Source organism: Panthera leo, chromosome B1 (genome assembly GCF_018350215.1).
Source record: "Panthera leo isolate Ple1 chromosome B1, P.leo_Ple1_pat1.1, whole genome shotgun sequence".
NCBI classification, from domain to species: domain Eukaryota; kingdom Metazoa; phylum Chordata; class Mammalia; order Carnivora; family Felidae; genus Panthera; species Panthera leo.
Window position 1 is genome coordinate 170059794 of NC_056682.1, and position 20357 is coordinate 170080150.

Consider the following 20357-nt stretch of genomic DNA (forward strand, 5'->3'; position numbering starts at 1 on the left):
AGCAGGCTCTTTAAAAAGCAGCAGTGATTCCCATGCAGATCTTGCACATGGATGGCGAGAAATACCTGCAGTCATTTTGTGGATTAAGCGTTCGGTCTTTTTGTAAACCGGACGTGGCCGCTGAGGCTGGGGTGACAGAGTTCATTTCAATCTTGCTGCCGTGACCCATGACTTCTTCTACATCCTCCCTAGGCCCAGCCTTGCCGACGCTGAGTCGCTTCCACTTCTGCTGATCTATCTCTGTCACGGGTCCAAAGTGCACAAACTTTTGCCTGGGGCTGGAAGCTTTCTCATAGGCCCTTGCTCTGCGGCTGGCAAAGTCATCACGAATGGCAGTTTCTGCTTTAATTTCTGGTGAAGGCTCAGGGGCACAGATGTGCTCAACATCTCCATCCCTAGTCAGAACCAGAAATGAGTTCCAAAGATTTCTAAGGCAAGTACAAATGAGTAAGAGCTCTTTTTCTTAAATACTAGATTTATGAAAAACACTTCTATGGCTACAGCAGAATTGATTTTCCACTAATCAATCAAATGAAGAAATGATCATTGTCTTGCCTAGGTAATAGTGCTTGAAGTTTCTATGGCTTTCAAAATATCACTTCCAACATCATAAATGATGGCATGAGAAAATCAGAAATACGATGGGGGTACCTGGGTGGCTCAGTCAGTTAAGCATCTGACTTCGGCTCAGGTCATGGTCTCGCAGTTCGTGAGTTTAAGCCCCATGTCAGGCTCTGTGCTGACAGCTCAGAGCCTGGAGCCTGCTTCAGATTCTGTGTCTCCCTCTCTCTCTGCCCCTCCCCGCTCGCGCTCTGTCTCCCTCTCTCTCAAAAATAAATAAAATATTTTTAAAATTAAAAAAAAATCTTAGGTACAATGAAATAACTAACATTAGCTAAAACTCAAGTCTAAATTGCTTACAGTAAACAAGCCTATCCACATAACCATTCACAGTAGCTGGTTCGATTAAAGAGGATGTTTTCCATCCAGTGGCTCATAAATTTTAGTATTAATAACTTTCAACTCACGCAGAATATACTGTGTTTTGAGAGCTTTTGTTTTTCTAGCCCTGAGAATATAAAATGATAGAAGGATAAGCATTTGATTCCTTCAAAGTTCAATAATACTACTGCCAGGGGAAAACCAGGGGAAAAAATGACACACCTTGTCTTTCCTGACACTTTCAGTCTCTCCCACGTCTCCAAGTCAGCCTCTGTTATATTGGAGACTGTGACAAATCTTGGAGCCTCTCGGTGAGGGGCAAGGTGGCCCTGAATTCTCCGCTGAGCCAGGTCATCCTTGTAAAGATCTGGCACCCTCCTCACTCCTTCTGCAGGTTCGCTCTCCTGAGTCCGAGTAACACAGGTCACTATTGACTTCGTTTCTTCTATTTGGCCCTGGTTTCTGTCAATTTTATCCGGACCCCCATATCATTGGAAAAAACAGGTTCAAGGAAGGGGAACAGACAAAGAGCAATGTCAAGCAAGGAACTTCAGAGGCTAAGGACAGAAGGAAATGATGGAAGCAACTTTCCCTTTCTCAAAAAATATGGAATCAATTGGAGTCTTGATTCCCTTTGCCTATACTGCCCTCCTGACACTCCAATGAGATGAAGTTTTTCCACCCGATGACAGTCTCAAGTTTAGTTTAGGAAGAGAAGCCAGGGCTTGCTGAAAGACTATTAAGAATGGTAATGAGATTTCGGTTTGAGAGTAATGATGCCCAATTCCCACACTATTCAAGTTACTATAATGAATTCAAGTTTTCTGATTGAATCCCTGAGCCCTTTTGGAATGTCTTTTACAGCACCAGTAAAATGTTAGTAACGAGCTCTGCATGATCCAAATGCTAAGATTAGTTCGGAGATAGCTGGAACGTCATTCACATGTTAAACATCTCAACCGTAAACACACAACTGCCAGAAAGTACATTGAAGTCAATTCAGAACAGAAAGTTTTTATGTTCAAACTCAGCCTCTGGTCCCCGATAGCACCGGTTGGATTTGGGTGATGTAAACCTGAAGAATAAACAGTGTATCCCATTTATCTGGACCTACAGAGCCAATATCCATTTGTCTCTTGTGCTAATAAGTCATCTTTATTGATGTTAACACTGATATTTTCAATTGTTCTCCTAAGAAGTGGATGTCAGGTGGCTAATGCTGACAATGCTGTAATCTACATCAAAGAAGCTGTGACATCCCCGTGCATTAACATTCTATGGCATTAAAGATCAATTTCCAATTAAATATGCCTCTTGAGATAGAAAATCTCAAAAACCTACATAAATAGGACTATTTATTTTTTTAAAAAAATATATCATCCAAGCGAGAAAACTGTGAGGTAGTCTCTTGTTACCTGGATGACACAGTGTATTTGCAAAGCCTCTGCAAGTAGGATGTTTACTTTTAGTTTGGGAAAGGGAATGAAGGAAGGGCAGAGCCGAGAGCCACGAGGGGCCTTATCTTCTTTCATCCGTTCTTTGATGCTCTCACAAGAGGTCATGGGCCATCCCAGACTCAGAGCTGTGTCCCCAAACACAGAGTCAGGTGACAACAGACAAATGAGGCTGGAAATAGCAGGAATTAAAATTGCATGCAGGAGAAAGGAAAAAAAGGAGATACAAAAGCTATTCCTTTTCCTAACTCAAGTTGCTGATCACCATCAATGTGCCTTGGTGCCAGCCCGTTGTCTAGAAGTCCTTTTTTCATGTGCAACAACTGATCCCTCCCACAAGGCCCTCCTAGAATGGTTTGTTACAAGGCATGCCAACAGGAACGGCACAGGGCCAGAGACTCCTGAAGCTATAATGTGTCCTAAAAAAACCATGCCAGGGCCTCTGTGCTCTAAACCCTGTTCTACATCTGAGGATCTTCCATGCACTTTGTATCTGGTACCTCCCAGAACAACAGCAGTGGCAACAATAACAACGACAACACTAACAACTCCACTGAGCTTAGTGACTCTGTCCAAAGAACCATTTGAATCGTGTAAACCACAGTTAAGATGTTTATATTCTTCGTTCAACAGAATTTACAAACCTCTTAAACGATAGGCCAAAGGATGGCAATTTGACGATGCAAATCTCTGATTTTGATATAAGGAAAAAATATAAGAATGATCAACTCTGTGGGATGAAATTTAGCAAGGTGACACCTTAAATAAAATCATATCCCTCCAAGGATGAAAATCACCAGCCAAAACCCATTTCGCTACAATTTTCCTTTCCCGAATTAAGAGGATGGGGAAAAAGTTGAGAGAAGAAAACTCACTTAAAAACAATTTCCATAATAGAACAAATGGAAGTATATTACATTTGAGAAGGTTTTTTTTTGTAATAAGAAATCTCCATTATTAAATGCCTAAGTGATCTCACTGGGACGCAGAAAGAGCAAGCCTCATTTTCCCCCTTTCAATATCTAAAAGGAGCTAATCAGAGAGAAGAGCCTACAGACAAGGAATAACAGTGTTTTCAGCTTCCTGTTAATGGACTGGAGCAGCCGTGAGAGGTGGCTGTCACTGAGAGCCAATGGCACATGTCTGCTTGTGCCAATAATACCAATCATATGTGGTGATGTGTCCACTGGAACTCAAAGTTTATTTGGTAAATTCAGCTCTAGTTTGGACATGGCCATTCTACTTTCTGCCACTGCTTTTAGGGAGATTGGATCTTTGGAGTTCCACTTTAAAATCAACCATTACCAATTCCTTGTCATCGAGGCAGGAAAGAAAGGAATGGGGGGCTATGGCACAAGTCACCTTCACTTAATTATGCTCCATCTCTCTCTCTCTCTCCCCACTCCCTTCTCTCTCTCTCTCTCTCTCTCTCTCTCTCTCACACACACACACACACACACACAGTGCACACCTTTTATATTCTAGACTTTTCTTTTCTGAAATTCCCTTTGAGAGTTGTTTGCTGCTATCTGATTTCTCTGCCTCTTTTTTTCGGTAAGGCCCATAGAGGAGCTGGTTCAATGGCACCGGTGGCTTTGTCTGGTTCATCCTCACTCTCCTTGCAGCAAAATCGTCTTTCTCAAGATCAGGCCGTCGACACACAACTTCATCTTCTGACTGCGGATCTTTGCCACATTCGTGGGTCAGGAAAGGGTTTTCTTTGCGAAGGATAATGTCGTGAACGGCTTCTTTCTCATTACTTAATTGCTTGTGGCTGCCAGAGCAAAATTAAATAGAACTCTACACGTGATCAGACCGAATGTTTTTTTTTTTTTTTTTTAAATCCCCATCTCCAGACACACAGCTGTGTTGTTAGTGAAAGGTCTTCTCAACATCATTAGTGCAGGTGACATCTGTTTACTATTTTAGTCCAGAGTTGTAGCATAGTTAGGGTGGGTTTTAAAACCTTGAATTTAGCCAGCTACTAGCAAGACTAAAAATTCATGTAATTGACAGGGCCCCATCAGCATCAGCAATGCAGGACCCTAAATGGCTCTGAGCGTGACCCTCCAAACTCTTCATAAAACCGGGAAGAATGAAAGCTTTTAGCTGTTTTGTTTTGTTTTGTTTTGTTTTGTTTTGTTTTCCTTTAGCACATGAGCAACACACCCAACAGGTACTCAATTTGTTTTTGAGTGATAGGGCAAAAATTTGAGGCACCAAGAAACTGAGCTGGGGGAAAGCTAATGTATGCAGCTGGGGGAACAGCAAACCTAGTATATGTTCCAGATTGCAAAGTGTGAGGAAGGTCTTTCTGCAGAGCTGAGCTAACCTGAAACATCTGGAATAGTTTATGGCCATTCACAGGATAGACCCAAGGCATAAGTGCTTGTTTTGCCCTGAACCCTCCCGTGAGCAGCTCTGTCTTCTATCTTCTACCCCAGTGACTGTCCACCTCTCAGCTTTTCTTCATCGTATGCTAAATGTCAAGTAAATTGTCGTAAAACATTTTGCCAAAATGGCTAAAAAATTACTACTTTGCACCATTTCCATTTTCAAAGAGATGTTTAAGGCCCCAAGTTTTAAACCCCTGAATGCAATTTAATGGTGGAATATCAGGACTTTTCACTTAGTTTAGTTTAGTTTTAGTTTTAGTTTTAGTTGGAGGTGTGTGGGATAGGAATAGGGTCAAATGCGGCCATCTGGTATTCACACAAACTCCTCTCCCCCTACTCAGAAGATCAGCCTTGCTTCTAAGTAATTATTATTGTAAGTAATAAAACGTTAAAACATTTTTTGTCATTTATTTTCTTCTTCCCATTTCATAAAGTATCTTGATATCTAAAGAAAGCTCACCTACTTTGTATCCAATTTCTAAGAGAGGGTTAAAAGTAAATTCTTCATCCTCAAAGGACAACTCATCTCAGAAATGAAGAAGGAATTGAACTAGCCTAACTAGGTGTAGAGCGAACAATGAAATTGTGTTCCCTGGTCGATCTGGTAGCCCATGTTAGCTGCTCGGCCCCATACTGCTCCTGCAGGGGCATCATCTTAAGACTACAGTAGGCCCTCACTCCATCTGACTTTTGCAAAATCAAATCACTAATCACCAATTATGTCCAGAAGATTCCTTCTTCTCACTGCTGACATTGTTCTCAATAAAAATTTAACACACAGAATTTGTAAGTGGTTGGTGGTGCTTTGCTCCCTGAATAAATTTATTTCTTAAAACATGAAATCCTGCCTTTGAAGTGCACACCTAACCCCTCAGTGTTCTGCCTGGCCAATCCTGAATGGTGCTTTCCTGCCTCCTTAGCCATTGTATCTGGCAAGAACCAACTGATGTTGGTTGACTATGGCCATAAAGAATAGCCAATGGAAATCATAGGCCATTGAATTAATCTCTCCAAAAATGCACTATTTAAAAAGCACACGGGTGCTTGGGTGGCTCAGTTGGTTGAGCATCTAGCTCTTGATTTTGGCTTAGGTCATGATCCCAAGGTCATGGGATTGAGCCCCATGTCAGGCTCTGCACTGAGCTGGAACCTGCTTAAAATGGTCTCTCTCTCCCCCTCTGCCCCTCCCCACCTCTCAAATAAATAAATAAATAGCACAATATTGATGATAAATACAGTGGCTAACAATTATTGAGTACCCAATATGGGCTAGAATTCCTTCTAAGTGTTAATTCATTTAAACCCAATATACTAACCCTGCAATCGTGGTGTTATTAGCATCCCTCATTTTAAGAGAGTGGAAACTAGGTTTCAGGTTAACAAATTTGCCCAACGTCAACGTGCCAGTGGTGAAATTAAAATTTAAACTCAGGCAGTCTGGCTCTGAGGTTCTGTTTGTAACCACTGTACCATGTGTTTCGCAAAGGACCAGGCCATGAACAGTACTGAAAACAGAACATCATATTAAAAAAAAAAAAAAAAAAGGCACTACCATGACTACGAAGTAGGAGAAAGAGCAGTATTTTGGTTACCAAATCAAGGGATCCTGTGTGCTGTGCTTAGATTGGGGTTGTGATTTGCACTGCTGGTCATAGACCCCTATGTTCTTCTGGGATTACTGGTAGCAGAATGCTAACTAATCATACCTTACAATGCTTGCACAGCACTTTATAGTTTACAAAGCACTTTCACATTCATTATCTCATTTCAGCTGATCTGACTCCAAGTTAGAGGGGAGCAGGCCCCTAGTTGAACCTCTTAAGTCCAAAAGCAGCACTCTATTCAGTTTTTGAGCAGCGGTGGTCATGGGTTACAATCTCCCCCAACTCAGGCAGAATTCTATAGAATAAAACATACGCATTTATGCAAATGACCATGCCAATTTGTGATGCCAAGTGAGCAGGGAGAATCTGGTGTTCTCGGCATCACATGAGCCCAAGCCAGGCCGCAAACTCCCTGGGGTGTTTCTTTTTAGGCTACATGCCCAGTGTGACAAGACTTGTTTCAAATGATCTCAATTTAGATGTGTGGACTTAAAAAAAAAAAAAGAGGGTGAAGAAAGCTTTCTGTATCATTGGCCACTGAAAGCCACTCCCTGCCCACTTGAAAAAAACGGTCATAATGAATGATTTTCTGCTACGTGCGTGAATCCTGTAAATTCAGAATTTCAAGGAAGACTCAGAGAAAGAGGAAAAAAAATAATGACACAAAATCTGGACTAGTGAGGCTGGTCATGTGGTAATAAATAATATGTATAAGGCAGATACGTAGGATTGTGTTCATAGGTGTCTAGTCACTAAAATTTTTAAATAACCTTTTATAACGTGCTTTTCTTTTTCCCTTGAAGGACCTTAAGGGCAGTCTACTGGAAAGGTTCAGTATATTCTCCTTCAGTTCTCAATAATTATAACTGAGCAGCTAGTCTACTCCAGATACACATGACAGACCTGGAAGACAGGAGTTACCAATGCCTACTTTGCAGAGGAGAATACTGAGGCTTCCAGCCCCAGTCATCTGAATTTAGATAAATAGAGCAAATTTAAGGGGCAGACTCGGGCTACCTGGCTCGATATTCATGGGGGAGATCTGACGTTTTTATTTTTTCCAAGTCATTCATAGATGAGTCACTTTGGGAAGAAGGGCTACTCTGTGGGCACAGCTCGCCGCTTCGCTGAGAAGGAATACAGTGCAGTGCGACACAAGGAATGCCAAGCCCTGCCTCCAACCTGGCAACCCTGTCCAGCCTCCTCTGGAACAAGGAAGGCTATCTCTGTAGGAGAGAATATGGGCTCGAACGAAGCAGGTGAGGGGAAAGAAAAGGCTGTTTTCTCGAAGTTCTATATTTCCAAGTGAACGAGATAATGATTTCAAATTAGGAAGAACTGGCATTCTCTTTCACCCCTTTTCACTTGGTAACACTCAAGCAACCAGCTCAGACTGGCAGCCAGTTTGTCTCCTATTGAAAGAAACTGGGCTCTCCAGAAGTGCCTGTTAGGTCTCCTGAGAATGCCAGGGGCAACACCAGAAACCTCCCCGCTCAGCCGGTGCCCAAACAGTGCTGCCGCATCCAGAGTCACGGAGGCTCACGAGAGCTCTGTGTGTATCTGGTCCCCGATCCCCAAGGATCGGTTCAGCAACAATCAGTGACACAGGTGTCCGGGGGGCAGGGTGTAGAGGACTACGTGTCTGGCACTCAGCTGCACCCACCCTTCCTCTAAAGTTTTTGAAAATGTCTATTGTTCCTTGGAGGCTTTTCCCCCCCTCTGTAATTAATTACTATGTGGTCGAGAAGATCCACAGACCAGCAGAAAAGACTGAGTGCTGAAACATATGAAAACAATTAGAAAAGAAGCAGGATCACGTGAAACCTATAATTCAGTTCAAAAAAATAAAAGAAGTTTACTTCTCCAATGGGAAACACCAAGTAAGAGAACTCAAATCTCCATGGCATTTTAATTCAGGGGAAGTGAATCTTGGTTCCTATTTTATCCTCTTAAAAACAGAAATCTTGGCTATTTTTGGCAGAGTCTCAGATTTGGGGGTAATTAAGCTCACTTAATCATAAACTAAAACAGTAGAAAAAATAGTCTATATACTTTTTACTTCAATGGTGACTCTAAGAAATATTAAACTCCACACATTTGTTAAGAAGTCCTACTCTATCCCTCGATGCTAAGATACCTCCTAATATATGTTTTGACAGGAAGCTTGGGATTTCTAGGCTTCTAAACTCATGTGAAAATGGAATAACATGCACTTTTGCTCCTTCTTATATACTGTATTAGAAATAATACAAGGAGGCGTTTGACAAGACTTGGGGGAAAAAAACAACAACAAGAAAACAGCCTACAAAATTAAAGCCTTGTTCTTTGTCTGTGTGCCTCCGTCCCTCACCTATGACTTTATATTATTACCCATCTCTACAAATGCAGACTTTCCAGGCTACAAAAGGGGCCACAGGACATATACTGGGCCTCTTGCTGGGTTCAAAGATGTGGTGGCCAGAATCCATCTGCTGGCAAAGACAGGAGACGGAGGTTAAATGTTTTAAGAGACATCGGCATATTTACATATTTTATATTCTTATTTTCCAGATGCCAAGAAGCCTTTTCATCTTCATGATACGTGCTTCATTCCAGTTAAGCTACTTTCTGCCACATTAAAAGCAGGATTCCAAATGTGGATAAACTTATAATGGCTCTCAACTCTGGCGAAGGCTGCAATAAGTAAGTGACAGAGACACAGACAGGCCAGGCTAGTGCCATGGTATGTGTAAAACGTTTATGAGAGAGCTAGCAGCTGGACAGTCTGCCGACAAATGAATTCTGGGTGTCTGGAGTAGCTGTGTCACACTGTTGTTGGGGACATTCTCTGGGAATATGCATAATTTTCCCGAACCCACTTTTAGGTGTTAAGTCAGAGGATCCGAGGTGTGGCGATATTAATGGACCTGTGAATTTTTGCTTAACAGAGCTAACTTGGACAAAATATGTAAAAAATTAAGCCAGATAACAGGAAACGTGGTTGGCAGCAAAAATTAGCACATAAATGTAATATTCATCCATCAGACTTACATTTGTAAACTAACCATGATTCTAGGTTTGTGCACAGAATGGGGAGCGTCATAAAAGATGTCAGTATTTCATTACAAAATAAACCTCACAGTTACGGAAGTGGCCCAATCTCTTCTTTTCTCTACATCACCATGATTCCTGGGTGTCCTGAGTTAGCTCAGTGTAGCTCCCCACTCATCTCTTGTGGCTCTTTTGGATACTCTAAAAATGATATCGAGGTTCCTTGAAAAATTAAAAATATAACTACCTTGGGGCGCCTGGGTGGCTTAGTTGGGTAAGTGTCTGACTCTTGATTTTGGCTCAGGTAATTATCTTATGATTTGTGAGTTTAAGCCCTGCGTCAGGCTCCATGCTGACAGTGCAGAGGCCAGTTGGGATTCTCTCTCTCCCTCTCTCTCTCTGCCCCTCTCCCACTTGCATGCATGTTCTTTCTCTAAATAAATAAATAAATAAATAAATAAATAAATAAATAAATAACAGAACCACTACAAGATCCAGTGGCCCCACTTTTGGCTATTTATCCAAAAGAATTGAAATCAGGATCCTGAAGAGATAGCAGCACTCCCATGTTCATTGCCCCACTATTCACAATAGTCAAGATGTGGAAACAATGTAAATGTCCACGAATGGATGAATGGATAAAAACATGTGCTATTTACATATAATGGAATATCATTCGGCCTTTAAAAAGGAGAGAATTCTGCAATATATGAGAATATGGATGAACCTTGAGGACATTAGGCTAAGTGAAATAAGCTAGTCACAGAAGGAAAAAAACTGCATGATTCCACTTACATGAAATATCTAAGAATCAAATACATAGTATCAAAGAGTCAAATGGTGGTTGCCAGGGACTGGGGGAGGGGGAAATGGGGAGTTGCCAATCAATGGGCATAAAGTTTCAATTAGGCAGAATGAATAAATTCTAAAGATACTAGTGTATAACATTGTGCCTATAGTTAACAAAACTATATTGTACAGTTAGATTTGTTCAGAGGGGAGATCTCATGCTAAGTCTTCTTACCACAATAACATGAAATTCTTTTAAATGAAAAAAAAAAAAATGGCAAAGGATATGAGACAATTTATGGAAGAAGAAACCCGAGTAGCCAATATACATAACATTCAACTAGATTGGTAATTATAGAAAAATCCATTTTTAAAAGTGAGATTTGTTTTAACCAGGCAGAGTAGTAATTTTTGACAATGATAATAAAATAGAAAAAAATAAAGATCATGGCATCTTTGGTAAATTTTAGCTTAAAGACATCACAGGTGTGATAAAAATGAAGGAATGTATGTCAAGGATATCAAGATGGTTTTTTTTTGTAAATTCATACTCTTACCTATACTCCTACTCCCACTGGGCCCTAGATTTGAAGACAGAAGCAGGAAGTCAGAAAATGATACATGGTAAGGGGATACTCTTCATTTTTGTATTCTCAGCATCTAGTTTGTTTTCTGATATGAGTAGATGCTCGAATGTTAAAAAAATATGTATCTGACAAGGTCTTTGTTCCAAAATGTATAGGATATCTGGATTTGATTTTGTTTTTTAAGATTCTATGACATTACTTTTCCTGATTTCAGAAACCCAGAGAGCTCCTTGCAATGCAAGCACAATTTTATGGTAGAGTTTTCGAGAAGCCCATATATGTTTAGGACAGATATACTTATCTGTGGGATACCACAGACAGGGAAGACGTATATCCTTGGTTTTTTATCGATACAAAACTACTCTTAGGATTAAATTTGTGTAAGTCAATGCTGGAACTTTCAGTTTGAGAACGAGACCATGTGGCACTAACTACAATTAGAATTGTACAGAGACATGGCAAATGTTCTGTTAAATGTATGAGAGGCAGATGTGGCACTGTAGTCAGAACACCTGAGTCTGGCCACCAGGTCAACGGTAACTGGCTCTCAGACCAGCAAGTCACTTACTATCACTGATCCTCAGTTTACTCTTCTTGAAAATGGGTATGTCACCTACCTCTTCTGATTAAATGGAACAGCAAGTGGCAAAGGAATTTCAATTGTCACATTGTTATGGATTTTAATTTGTCAACTAGATTTTGGTCTCATTATAATTTGTTAGGATCTTTGTGGTTACTATATGAGAAAAATTAACCAGCTTCTCAAAACACTACGTAAAACTGTAGAACTATCGTTTTCTGTGACTTCGGCTGCTGAAGGTTTCCATCACACATGTAATATGAAGTCATCAGGGCTGTATACTGGTGCCTTTGTTACGATTAAGAGAAGGAATTACTCTATTCTTTGTTTTTGAAATCAACAGGCTTCAGAAAGGGAGTCAAATAAGCACAATCTTACTACTCCCTTGGGACAAAGCAAGTGAAGTAGATTTTTGTAAGCCAACTACTCTTTCTAAAGAGATGGCTCCCCATTTCAAAGGAACCATTTTCCAGTGATGTGTAAAGTAAGATAAGAGCCATTTAGGAGTAGCGTGAAAATTAACAAGCTGCAAACAACTGAAAAAGAAGATGTTATTGCTGGGTAAATCCTGCCCCCACAAGTGACTGACCACAAGACTAGGACAAGGTCTCATCAAGCAGCGAGAAGCTCATTCCTCTCCTCTATTGAAAACAACCAAGTTCTTGGCAGAGGCATGCCCTGAGGTGAAGACTAGCAGCTACTTCTATTTGCTCCCGTAGGGAAGAGAGCTGCAAAGGGAAAAGCGGGAAGTGGGAAACAAGACGGAAACTCCAAGCCAGACAGATTCCAAACCCCAGGCATGCACAGAGCCAGCCAGGCCAGGCTTCGGCCTGCACAGCTAACCTGGCAAAGCGCTGTGCTGCCGGCATGACCTTGATTCCAGCTTGCTCTAGCCTCCTGCGCTTTTGCATTTCAACAGCATCTTTGTCTTCCGACTTGGGAGCTGGTGTCATCACAGACCCCTCGTGGGGAGGCTGCTCCTTGCCACCGCCAGTGGGTAACTCTAAACCACCATCAGAAGGCTTCCCACTAGGATCCATTTGGCCGACTGGGTCCTCTTCACAGGGAGACCCCACTTCACTTCCCTCTTCCTCTATTGTCTCAGGATAGCTAGTGAGTTGGACAATATGGTTTACCAAACTAACAGCCTGGGCTGGGGAGCAGACCATATGTCTTCTCCTGGTCATTCTGACATTACTTTTCATTAAAAAGAAAAAAAAGTCACGGCATGCAACATGGTCCTGGTGATGTGAAGAAAGTGAACTGCAGCCATTAATTTGTTAATAAGTCCAATGCATCATAACCTCAACATTATTAAGAGTTATTTCAATACTGGTATTGAAAGGCAAAAAAAAAAAACAAACACCCTTTCTGCTGGAAAGAGGAAATTCACGTTTTATCCAATAATTAAAACTTTTAATAAAATGTTTACTCAGTGGAAATTGTGGATAATGCAGGTGGATTATAAGAAATAAGCGTGCAATGATCGGGATGGTTTTCCTCAAAGGAGTAGACTAGACTCTAGGTTTCTTGTATTGGACTATAAGGTTCTTGAAGGCAGAGACTCTATTTTATTGATTACTGAGTCCCCAGTGCCTGAAAGGCAGCACCTGGCATATATTAGATGCTCAATAAATACTTGCTGAACAAAGAGAAAAACATAAGCAGAGTGTAGGGGAAATCACCGCTACTTCTCAGAAGAGATGAGTGGTTCAATGTACCGCCCGTTTGTTGAGTTTCTACATGTGATTCTGAAACACGTTCCACGCATTCCTTACCTACTTGAGCTTGTATCCAGACAACCATGTACCTAGATTTAAGAAAAAGCCTTTTTTTGCACGAAGACCAGGCTTTCTGCACCTAATTTAACAAGAGTGGGAGTCGGGCAGTCTCCACAGAAGGGCATGGATGACAGACTCACACTCAACGTCTGTCAACAGAACTGGTTTCAAAATCTGCTCTTTGGACAAGGATTTGTCGAATACCTACTGTGTGCCAGGCACTGGCCCAGGTGCCTTCACGAAGCTTACACTCGATCATGGCAATCTCTCTCCAAAGAAAGGTCTGTCCTGCCCGCCTCCCTTTGTAGTCTTACATCAGAGCTCTGAAAGGGTCATTTGAGCTCGTTTGTGCATGGGAGCTGTGGTTCCCTCAGTGCTAGGGCTCAAGCCAGGACAGGAGCGGCGTGGCTCGGGCCTTACCTGAAGGGCCTGTCCCCACCCAGGGGCGAGGTGGCGGTACTCCAGCTCTTCCGGTATTCCTCTCGCTCTGCCTTCTTCTTTCGCAGAGGAGCGGGGACGTAGGCCGTCTGATTGCTTTTGTTCGGGAGGTACTGGTTAAAAGGCACTGCTGATTTCGGCTCACCGTGGGAAGTCCGCCTCGCGGACATGTCATCCTTCTTCACATCCGGCAGCTTCCGATGCGGCAAGTCGGATTCAGAGTCACTTCCTCTCCCTGCGGAAGAGAAGACAGGCGCTGAGAAGGCGTGCTGGGCTCGCAGAAAAGTTCCCAGCGGCAAGCGTGGAGTATTAGGGATGCCGTTAGATCGCTGGGTTCTGGGGACTCCGTCCCTCAGTTATTCACTTAACAAATCTAAAGTATCTGTCTAAATCAGCCTATTCTGGGAAAAGCTCTGAACTCAAATCGGGGGGGGGGATCAAATTGGAAAAATAGAGATAAACCTAATGGTATCTGAGAATCATGATTCACAACACATTTGCAGTGGAACTAGAGCCTGCTAGGATTCTGCAAAATGTCTTTTCTCAAAAGAAAAGCCATAAATTAACCAACGGAGTTTTTACGGAGCACCTGTTGTTGCACGTCTTGCACCACGGGAGACAGTCACACAAATAAGAATTATAAAGGACTCTGTTTACAAAGGAAATGTCATAAAATGACATTTTGTCTTTGAGGTACCTTTAGCCAATCTATGAAACACCTGGAGGGTATTAGCGATAATCAAAGAGCAAAGACATATATGAACAATAGGAATTCAGAAAAGTGGCAGATTGAGATGACACCAAGGTCTGCCTTCCAGGAAGTGGTCTGAGTTATAATAAATGCATATTCCTCTAGAGCAGAGCCCTTTCTGGTACCCATAGCTGGAGGCAGTCTTTTCTTCCTGTGAAGCCCATGGCCCAATCTAGTCTTTTCTTTGGGCATGTTACACTTCTGACCTGCTATTTTGAGAACAAGGGCTTTACATCATTCACAGCACTTATCACAGTGTCTTTGCACCCAAGTGGGCATCCTCAGAAGACCTGATGAATAAACAAACTGGTTTGGGTTAAAGACTGTTTCCGACAACACAAAAGAATTCAACGTTGCCGAATCGGTTTTCTGGGGGGCAAGAGCCCAATAATTTTATCGTATCCTTGTGTTCCTGAGTCTCAGTCTCACTAGATGGGTAAGACCTGACAGAGTGACGCTGTCGTTGAAACAAACACTACCCTTACAGGTAGCTGCCATGTGAAAAAGTTCGTTGGGAACTCTTAATCAAGGGCAGCATCGTGAATAGGTTATTCAGCTCCGCTGAGAGCAAATGACATTTACTTTTTTTACATTTGTGAAAAGAGCCTTCAACTAAGTCAAGAGATGTGGCAGGATGCAGGGTCATTGGCCAGAGCCACTTTGTTTTCAGCTCTGCCACTCCCTAGCTCTGAGACTCTGCAGTTATGACATCACCTCTTGAACCCTCCGTTTCCCCAATCTGCAAAGTGAGGATAATAATGCCACCTACTTCAGAGGGCTTTGGGGGTGGGGGTGGGGTGCGGATCAGGTACTTGTAAACTGTTGGTAGAGTATTTGGTACAGAGTCAGTGCTTGATGAGTGTTGGCCACTCTTTCTGCCCTAAGAGTTCTGGATCTGTCACTAATGAGCTGCGGGCTCCTAGGCTGGTTCTAACACTTGCCTGTCCTTCTCTGTAAAAATAGGAATGAAATGATTTGCCCTGGAGATTAAATGATTTCATGGCTTTTAAAAGACTTTAAAAGTTAAAAGCATTGACCATAAACAAGTTGTTCATTGTTGCAGATGAAATATGCAGTTTATGAATTATTCATGTAACTTGGTTTTTCAGCCTCCCTTCTGAAGGGAGTTTTGACCATTTCAGTACTTGCTGGTTTTTGATTCATAACAGCACCTTCCCACCCAAGTCTTCCATCAAGTATATCTGTCTGTCTCAGTAACATTTAGAGGCCCCTGTGAAATGCTTTATGAACAAACACTAACACTACCTTGCCTTGCCAAACTCTTGGACTTGTTTCCTGCTTTGACATTATCCCCATTTTATAGAGGTGGAAACAGAGGCTCAGAAAGGCAGATAGAGCCCCTTCCTTGTGGCTGGTAAGTAATAGCTCAGGACTCCCAATTTCCATTCTCTAGATTCCAGCCCAAAGTCCCTCCCTCTGTGAGCCACGTCTCTTGGAGAAATGTCCTTTGCTTAAAGCATCCTGACTAGAGGTAGCGCTGTACTTCGTTGAATAAATAAATGAAAGAAAATGATTCTTAGATCAACGATGAAGGCTCCAATAAATTGGAGCTGTCTCAGTTTTCTCACTTCTAAAATCCTATAATCTACAAACCTTATTTGTGTCCAGTATCTATAAAAACGTATTATCTGTAACAATCTTAGTGAAAGCCTCAAATCGGTTGCTTAACACATATACAGATCACCCTTTTCCTTCCCACAATTACCCTTCAATAAATGTCTTCAACGGACAGTTCAAGGAAAGTTAATGTGCAAATGCCCCGAGGCAGAGCGAGCGACCCAGTTGAAAGAAGTGTAGTTTTCTGGACAAGGGTCTAATTTCTCTGCAAAACGTAAACTCTCTGTCCCTCAGGGTCCTCACTGGGAACATGGAGATGATAACACAGCTCTCACAGTGGCTGTGAGGATTAAATGAGATGGCACAAAGCACCTAGTAAGGTATACGCTCAGTTAATGTAAGGCCAGGACTTCAAAAGATTTTGAATTCATCCTGAAAACGTAGAAATATACTAGGGTGGCTCCTCTATTTATTCCCAAAGTTAGGAAATGGCAACACAGCACATGATGACAATGACATGACTTTATCAAAGTCTGGTCCTTCCTTTCCATGGGGCTACATTTCTCTCCCTTCCAGGAACTAGGGGGTCTTTCTTTTTTCCCTTATCGTTGCCATGTACACCCCCAACCTGTGCCTTTCTCGTCTTCGTCTAATTTCTCTCATTCCTTGTTTCTCTCCCTCGACTCATCTTTTCTTTATTTCTCTTTATTAAAATTTATTTTTAGAGGGAGAGAGGTGGGGGGAGGGGCAGAGAGAGAGGGAGAGACAGAGAATCCCAAGCAGGCTCTGCAACTGTCAGCACAGAGCCTGATGTGGGGCTCAAACTCACAAAACTGTGAGATCATGACCTGAGCTGAGATCAAGAGTGGGACACTTAACTGGCTGAGCCACCCAGGCACCCTCAACTCATCTTTTCTATAAAAGAGTATTCATTTAACAAAATACATCATATTTATAAACTGTGCCCTTAATTTTAAAAGCATGTGAATTGTTGTATTTCCTCTTCAGCGAAGTCCATTCTATGGCTTCAGGAGGAATGCTAGTGGAGGTAAGGGAGGAACTGGCACCTATTTAGCAAGACAGATTGGCTGAATGGACCCTGGAGACCACGGCTTCCCAACCAGGTAGCTCTTATGAGCAACCCATGGAATCATGGCATCTGTTAGTGGCTCCTGACTGTCCCCACCGAATGGGGCAGTGGGCCTCAATAACAATAAAATATTGCCCCAATATAGAGCCAGAGAATTTTATGCTAAGACTTTCCCTAACTGATTGTGAGTGCTTAGGAAATAAAATTCCAAGACTTAAAAATGTTTTTCTAAGTCCAAAGGTGTTTATTAGGACTAGCAATCTTCTTGGTAAGTGTCGTTTAAAAAATACCATAAAATCGGGGTGCCTGAGTGGCTCAGTTGGCTAAGTGCCCAACTTTGGCTCAGGTCATGATCTCACAGTTTGTCGGTTCCATCCCCGTGTCCATCTCTGTGCGGACAGCTCAGAGCCTGGAGCCTGCTTCAGATTCTGTGTCTCCCTCTCTCTCTGCCCCTCCCCTGTCACACTCTGTCTCTCTCTCTCAAAAATAAATAAACATAAAAAAAATACCATAAAATCTAATAAAGACAACACCTATTTGAATAAAATTATACTACATTTTCTAAGGCAGATAAAAATGTTTTTTTTTTTTAATTTGTTTTTTAAAAACCTCACTAGGTCTTGATCAGTTTACAAGAACATAAGCCTGAAGGTGTCGGGCTATTTGGTGAAATCTGTATATTAGATGCTCTTTTATGGATGGTGTTTTGTGAAGATCAATTTCATATTTTTCTTTACATGGAAAAAATATTTATAAAAAGACCCTAGCTTAGGGGCATCTGGGTGGCTCAATCAGTTGAACACCGACTTCGGCTCAGGTCATGATCTCACTGCTTGTGGGTTCAGGCCCACGTCGGGCTCTATGCTGACAGCTTAGAGCCTGGAGCCTGTTTCCAATTTCGTGTCTCCCTCTCTCTCTGCCCCTCTCCTGTCCACGCTCTATCTCTTTCTGTCAAAAATAAATAAATGTTAAAAAAAATTAAAAAAAAAAGACCTTAGCTTATCAATCTTAATTGTTGCAAGCTAAATTGTGCCCAAGCACATATTAGTGCAATATTAGTAATTAGCATCTCAAATCTCTTCAAGATGTGGCTCGTTATAAACTCTGAACCCCTCGAAGCTGGTGACAGAATAAAGGATCTGTGTTGCCACTTCCAGAACACCAAGATGAATAAAATAATAATTTTTTAAAAAAACAATCAAAATAATTTGAGATAGTTTGGTTTCGATAGGTTTTGTGAAAGTAAATCCCCACCTTTTGGTGGGGCCGAAACCTCAATTCAGTCCTGCACTTGGTACTGTAACTTCTAATACTGTGGGTGTGGTACTTAAGATGTTGTATACAATTTTAGAAATGTTTCCCAAGCAGCTCACAATGCACCATGGGATTCTTTTGGAGTCAAAGACTATGTGGCCCCTTGGTCCATCTATTTGTTGGAAAGCTTAAGTACTACACAAAAACATTAGTTCAATCATTCTAGAATTTAAAAAATTTATTAGGTAAACAGAAGTGTGCGCAAATTCAGTTTAAGAGTGTAAGTTTTGGACTCACGCTTCTTAAGGCAAACATTGTTACACCACTTAATAACACTGACATTTGTCACTTAACAACGCAAGGGCAATTACTTAACCTCTCTAAGGTTCATCTGTAAAATACAAATAAGAAATGTCTCTCAGGCTTGTGGGAGGGCTAAGTGAGAAACTATGTTTCTCATAATCTGCACTAAGGACTAAATGAGATACTAGCTGTCGAGCAGTTAACTCAGGACCTAGGCACATTAAACACTCAAGTGCTTTAGATAGAATGTTATAGCTGAAAGGGGTCATTTAGCCATAAAAGAGAATTTTTATCTCAGAGAGAAGCCTTAAGTCTCTAGAAACATTAGCAACAATCAAGCAACACATTAAAAAACTCAGAAACAAATAAAAAATTCCCCACCAGCCTTAGCGTCTTTCTGCAAGTTTATACATGCAGAAGTAAGCCATCTTCCCTTCCTAAAAGTACAAAGGTGCAAGATAAAGAACGTAAACAGCTTCTGGAAAATAGGCATTAAATTCACATCAGGTTGCATGACCACACATTTCTCCAACGAGAAATGATCATTCCTTGTAGGTGATATAAAATCCACGGGATTTAAATCAAACCCAGACTCAGAGCAAGCAGGCAGTCTGGGTTGTGTACATTAAGGGCCACCCGCGTGGTTCCAGTCAACGGTCAGGTATCACAGGCATGGAACAGATTGCCAAAACCCCGCCAATTAAAGTTTCCTGAGCTTCAGAACTTTCCTATGTGTGTATAGTGCATTTCCAGTTTGCTGGAAGTTGATTCATTTTCACGTATACAGTGTGGTGCGCAAACATTTCCCTGCCTCATACCCAGAGCACATAAACCTTCGGCACACTTTATGAGCTAATGTCCTGCACAGCGTCTTGATTCACGGAGACCAAGGGGAGGAATGATGTAACGTATTTTCCGCTAGAAGATATGCTCACTGAGGCAACGTTCAGACTGCTGGCAAAGCCAACCCAAATTCTAAGGACCACGAAAACCAACACGAAAACACGTTTTCTTCTCCCCGTTTAGAGTTACCAGGTTCCAGCAAGGTGGATACGGAGCCTGCCTCCCCTCCACCGGGGACAAGGCGGCTCTTGTTAATGTTTAGTTTAAAGATGGGCAGCGTGGGGCGCCTGGGTGGCTCAGTTGGTTAAGTGTCCGACTTCTGCTCAGGTCACAATCTCGCAGTCCGCGGGTTCAAGCCCTGCGTCAGGCTCTGGGCTGATGGCTCAGAGCCTGGAGCCTGCTTCCGATTCTGTGTCTCCCTCTCTCTCTGACCCTCCCCCATTAATGCTGTGTCTCTCTCTGTCTCAAAAATAAATAAAAACATTTAAAAAAAAATTTAAAGATGGGCAGCGTATGAAGGCTGCGACCTACCATCGCTGCTTCCCCTGAGGACTACATCTGGTGAAGGTGTCTGCCGTGAACGGGAGCCAAAGGAATCTAGGCTGTCGAAGGAATCATCTCTGCCGTGGCGAGGGGGGGAGAGGGAGTCACTGCGCTCAGAATCCCAGCAGTCTATGTAGCCACTGTCTCGGATACTACGTTTAGGACTCTCAATGTCATCCGTCTCCTGTCCAAAAATAAAACGAAAGGATTATAGACACTTCAGCAACAGAGGGAGAGCCTACAACGCCAGGAAAATCTGTCTCCAGTGATCTTCCAAAGATCCCGCATGTAGTGTCAGCGTGGAAAAACCATGGCACGGATTATCATCTACAAGCCAACATTTCGTTCCGGGACCTTCCCTGCTGCCACTGTCCCGATCAGAAAATCGTGCGCC

At 42.1% G+C, this 20357-nt stretch overlaps 1 protein-coding gene across 16 annotated transcripts in view; it reads right to left on the reverse strand.

The window, feature by feature from the left end:
* LIMCH1 (LIM and calponin homology domains 1) overlaps positions 1 to 20357 on the reverse strand; it is a 326428-nt gene that overhangs the window by 71151 nt on the left and 234920 nt on the right. For 9 of the 16 annotated variants that reach the window (XM_042936505.1, XM_042936504.1, XM_042936508.1 and 6 more), the window contains exons 7-8: positions 19952 to 20147; positions 13584 to 13836 (exon numbers count right to left, since the gene is read on the reverse strand). In XM_042936505.1, the coding sequence (XP_042792439.1) occupies positions 13584 to 13836; positions 19952 to 20147 (449 nt within the window). Of the gene's footprint in view, positions 1 to 65; positions 396 to 1164; positions 1405 to 3867; positions 4171 to 13583; positions 13837 to 19951; positions 20148 to 20357 lie in introns of all 16 variants that reach the window. The other 7 variants (XM_042936500.1, XM_042936499.1, XM_042936498.1 and 4 more) reach the window with 2 other exon arrangements.